General features: G+C 52.4%; 1 protein-coding gene across 1 annotated transcript; it reads right to left on the bottom strand.

The window, feature by feature from the left end:
* Nucleotides 1-1,484: 1,484 nt before the first annotated feature.
* On the bottom strand, nucleotides 1,485-2,650 carry Asprv1 (aspartic peptidase retroviral like 1). The gene is given in 2 exon segments (XM_008823265.3): nucleotides 1,485-2,493; nucleotides 2,496-2,650. Coding segments are annotated over 2 exon segments (1,002 nt in total). The 5' UTR covers nucleotides 2,596-2,650; the 3' UTR covers nucleotides 1,485-1,591.
* Nucleotides 2,651-5,412: the final 2,762 nt, after the last annotated feature.

Here is a 5,412-nt window from a genome sequence, read left to right as displayed (position 1 = left end):
GGTCCAGGCCTGTCGTCTCAGTTATTCAGGGAACTAAGCAGGAGGATCATTAAGTTCAGTGACTTCCGGGGCTACAGAGTGAGTTCAAGGCCAGCCTGGGCAACTCAGTGAGACTCCATCTTGAAATAAAAAGTTGAAAAAAAAAAAAATCTGGGGGGTGGCCAGGGATATAGTTCTATAACTCAATGGTAGAACACTTGCCTAGCATGTGTAAGGCCCTAGGTTCAATCCCCAGTACCCAAATGAAAAAGAGGCTCCTCCAACCTACATCCCGTTCCCTACAGGAGGCAGGCTCCTGTCCATCTGAGTTTCTGACCTTGTGCCAGCCTTCCTAGGTTCAGCTTGGAGGGTGTGGGCCCTGAGATTCAGAACACACCTGCTCCTCTCTGGAGATTGCCATCCATTCTTCTTTTCCCCCGTGCCTGACAGGTTTTCAGATTCTCAGAATAGGGCAGGAAGTTGGAAGCCAAACCGAGGTGAACCCGTACAAGAGACAAACCCCATTCCCAGGCTTAAGAACATCCTCACCTCTACCACAGCCTCCAGGGTCAGGCATCATTCTGTGTTCCTCCAAGGAACAAGCTATTCCCCATGGCCATAGCCTCCCCAAGTTGGCCGAGCCCCAAACCTTCCCTGGGCTGCCCACACAAGTTCATGACTGTCTTGCCTTACTTTCTTTCTGCCTCATCGAAGTCCGGTAAGAACCTATTTGCCCATCAGATACTTTTCCTGAGCCCAAAACAAAACCACTTCACAAAATACCTGTGGGGTTACTTTTGAGCATGAGGGGCAATTATATGCTAAAATTGTAGATTAAAGTAGAAGAATCAGAAATGAGTTAGAAATGATGGGCAGAATTAGAGAGGTTATAAGTAAAAAAATAAGTGCAGTTGAGGCTGCTTTAGAAAATTCAAGACCCCTTGCTACCTTCTGTTTTCTTTTGCCTCCCTGGACCAGGGCTCCAGATGCTTGTGTTTTCCCTCTCCCTCTGTCCTCATCACCACTATTGAACACATGACATGTTTTTGCTTTTTTTCCATGAACAGATATTTATTGATATTTTGAAGTAATTGAATTGTTGATATAGGGCTCAATGGGTTTCAAAGCAAGGAACAGGAGAAGGCACCCTTGTGAGGGTGGGAGGACTGTGGGGAGGAATCCCAGAGCAGTTGTCACCCTCCTCAGAGGGTCTGGGTCATGAGGTCCTGTAGCCAGGACCCGGCTCAGGTGAACAGGCTTTAGGAACCTGAGGGTGACCAAGCCACACCTTGGGGGATGGAAGTAGGTTCCTAGCCCCCTCTCTAACTTTCTTGGAAGCTTACAGCTTCGGGGTCTTTGCAGACCCTGAGGACCTGCTCCAGGCTGCCAGGCTGCCCTCCCTCCCAGGAGCCCTTTCCATGAAGCCTCCCTCACCAGGAGCAGGGTAAAGCCCCCACAGAAGGAAGGGAATTCAGAGTGAGACTTGGATGTAGGGGTTGGCCAGGCCCAATGACCCACCCCCCAGGACACCTGCCCCCTAATGTGGAGTCCCCCCACCGATGCTGAGGGTGAGAAGAAGGGCTTCTTAGTGAGGGAGGTGCTCACGCTCTCCCTACTCTGAGGGTTCCTCCTCGATGAGCTCCAGGTCAAACTCATCCTCCAGGGAGCCCCCGAGAGGCAGCAGGCGGAATTTCTTTCCCTTCAGGATGCAGGTGCGGTGCTCGAAGTCCAGCACTGCGTTGTGGTCCTGCAGCACGTCGGTGCCAATGATGGCCTCTTCTGCGCTCGCATTGGCCACCAGAAACTGTGCCCTCAGCTTCAGCTTGCCCAGGGTCATCTCCGTGTCCCACACACCCAGGATCTTCATCTCAGCCCCGTTGGCCACTTTGACTATATTTTCAAAAGGCCGAAGGGTATCCAGGTCACCATCTGTGACCTCCTCCCACAAGCTCGGGTGGACCACAGATACCTGGGCCCCGGAGTCCACCAGGAACCTCACCGACACATCACCGATCTTCCCCTTGAGGTAGTAGCCCTTACCCATGCTGTTGGCAAACAGGATCTCTTTGGGGTGCAGGCTGTGGGTAGCCCGGGAACCCCCAAAGGCCCCCAGGAGGGCCTCCTTCACAGTCCTGTAGTCACCCTGGGCCTGGAGGCTGAGTCCATTGTAGACATCCAGAGCGTTTCCCCTAAGAGACTCTTTCAGGAACCTAAGCTTGGTGGCATGGTCCCAGTGGTTGAGGTCATCAATGACTTCAAAGCGGTGCAGCCAGAGATTGGGGTCTATGTTGGCCCCACTGAAGGGCTCTGGGATGAAGGCATGCTCCCGTCGGCCTTCCTGGCGTCTGGCTCCACTGGTGGCCATTGTTCTGCTCACCTCTGGAAGCTCAGCAGCAACCCACACCAAGTAGAGAAAGCCACAGAGCAGTGTGGACGCAATCACGCTGGAGAGCAAGGTCTCTCTCTACAGGGTTGTGTTCCTGCCCAGCCGGGGCAAGTAGAAGTGAGCAAGTCAAGGTACCCGGCTGGTGGCTGTGTGCAGAGGCAGGTTGTCTGTGGCCTGCTCAGTCTACACAGCCTTTTTGATGCTCAGCCTGGGCCCCCAGGGCTCCTCATTCTCCTTTGTTCTGCAAGCTCCACCCCTCTTTGTCCCTCCGCCTACCAGCATCCTGCCTGACTAGCAGGATGGGTGCCTCACCCCTGCATCCATCTATAACACTGACACAAGCCAGCCCACGTGGTGAGAAAGGCAGTCTCAGCACTGGATAAGGCTGCTGGGACCCTTCCCAGCCGGTGTCCCAGAATAGCCTAGGTGAGCACACAGAGGGATGACATTCCAGTGTTTGTCATTAACCAGAGAAGGAGAGGCAGGAAGCTTTCGGAATTGGGGACTTCTTCCGCCTCACCCCATCACTGTTTGGGATGGTCAAAGGGAAGTCACTTACACTTATTGATCTCCCACTGTGTACCCCATGAGTTGTCTCACATTCTAAACAAGTGTGGGATTCTGTAAGATTCCCTGGAGAGGGAGACAGAGGAGGCTCCAGAGTCAAGAAGGCTCAGAAATCTGTCTATCGAATCTCTATCATCTATCATCTACCTATCTCTTATCTGTATTATCTATCATCTATATCATATTTCAATCATACCTATCTATCATCTATCTCTCTATCTCTGTATCTATATCTATTTATCTACCTATGGTTTTTTTTCAGATGGGGTCTTCCTGTCCAGCCTTGGCTGGCCTTGAGCTCACAGGTATCCTCCTGCCTTAGCCTCCTGAGTGCTGGGATCCCAGGTGTGCACCATCACATGCTGAGCCCAAAATCATTTCTAAGTGAGTTAGGACCCCCACCCCCAGACATACACAATAATTTTATGTGACCACAGTTTACTGTGGTCATTTTCTTTCACTGGTCATCCCTAATTCAGAGTCAGTCCACTGTGGGGCTAGGCCTCAGCAGAAGCAGGTGGGGGCAGATCTTGAAGTTCAGGGAGTGATTCCAACTCTAGTTGGGCCCTATGCCCAGCTCCTCAAGTATTGTCTCCTCCCTCCCAAGCCCCTCTTGCTTTCTAGAAGTCCTTCTGCGTGCCCCTTCCCCAGATCCTGCAACCCTTCCTCATTCACCCCCATTTGAAGAACAACGGGAGATCTTACCCCATTTGTTCTCACTGGGGGAAACATGTCATTTGGGCGATGCCCCTGGAGAGGACCTGGAAGGCTCTGGTGAGAGGAGACCATCCTTACCCCTCCACTGCTGGGGTAATGGGCAGTCCTGGGCGTGCCCCTGGTACCCACAGAGCTGATTTGTGAGCTCAAGAGCACAAGGCCTGGCTTTGGCTTGTGCATGAGAGGGGCTGTGACTAGGGCCCAGTTTTATGACCCTGTTCAAATGTCATCTCTTCCACAGAGCCTTCGACCCTATCCCTAGCATGTGGGCACACTTTGGATTGAGCATGGGTTCTGTACTCTCCTGTGTGTTCACAAGACCTTCTGTAATTGTCTCTTGCTGCCCTAAAAACTTACCCTGGAACACAGGGGGTGGCCTCTGCTGGGCTCCAGGCCTGGCTGTGAGCTGGCACCAAAGGGGACAGATTAAGGATAGGAGGGTAGGATGGGTCAATGGCACATCTGTGACTGTTTTGCCTGGCTGAGAGCCTGGCCCTATCTGTCTCCTTACACCATTTATCACCCAGTACCTGGCTGAGGCTTCTGCCCTGCCTCTGGATGGCCCCAGGTCCCCAACCACTCTATAAGCCCCTCAGTCCCTGCTGTGGTCCCCAGAACCTTCCAGCTGACACAGTGAGCCAACAGAGAGGCACTCAGTCAACACCTCGCATCACAGCTGCCTGAGTGAGGTGGGGCTGAACAGGCATACCCAGAGTCCAGGGTAGGGGAATGGATCACTGGGAAGGTGTCAGGAGCTGAGATAATTGCACAATGAACCATGCACGTCCAGAGACATGGCCCAGCCACCCACAAGACCAGGAAGCCCCTTCCGCAAGTAGATACTTATGGATAGACTTGGAGCCCTGGGGATAGGTGTGGTCCCATGGGCCAGGGACCTGACCCTGTGGCTTCTTGGCTTCCTGAGATTCATCACCTTGCACATCTGGTCCCCTGGAAGTGGGAATGAGTGAGATTAGAGTATGGCTGAGGGAGGGGAGATAAAAGGTAGAAGACTGTAAGATGTCCAAGACAGAATCTTCAACCACACTGCTAGATGTGGAAGTCAGACTTCCAGGTCCAACACGGGGTACAAGCGTCAGGCAAATGATGACAGGGGAAGGGGATTGTCAGGAGGCTGTCCTGAGGGTTTGTGCTGTCAATGGCCTGGGCAGAAGGCCATGGACAATGAAGTAAGAGTTGGTTATTAAAGGTTCAGGAATTTTCTTAGTTGCAAAGCCAATTAGTAGCTTGAAACTGGATGCAGTGGGAGTATTTACACCACAGAAATTGGCAAATGCCAATTAGGTTTTTTTGTCCTCCCTGAAAACCAATTTATTCCTGCATAAGTTCACAGCTATCTCCAGCCCCACACTCATTCAGCCACTTGGGCCCAAGCCTGACAGAAGAGTTAAGCCCATAGGCCCCCACGACACCCCCAGTCTCTGTGCTTGGGTGGCTTCCATGGAGAGGACCACTAGGCCTCCTCCATTCACTTGGTTCCTTTGCACAGGGTCACATGATTCCCGAGACCACTGGCTGAATATAGGGCCCATTTCTGGCTAGGCATGGCCACGTGATGAAGGTACGTTCCCAAGCCTCTTGGCCCTTGTTAGATATACCCAGACTCACTGGAAACCTTGAGATGGCTGATACTAATGGTGTGCTGAAGAGCTAAACCAGCTGGGGCAGGTGGGAGCCACTGCCTCCTCCCAGAACCCAGCATACCAAGTGTAATTATTGAGCAGTATAGATAGGTATTGGGG

The sequence above is a fragment of the Nannospalax galili genome, unplaced genomic scaffold (assembly GCF_000622305.1).
Source record: "Nannospalax galili isolate Female #2095 unplaced genomic scaffold, S.galili_v1.0 scaffold269, whole genome shotgun sequence".
NCBI lineage: Eukaryota > Metazoa > Chordata > Mammalia > Rodentia > Spalacidae > Nannospalax > Nannospalax galili.
This window is presented reverse-complemented; position numbering and strand designations above follow the sequence as displayed.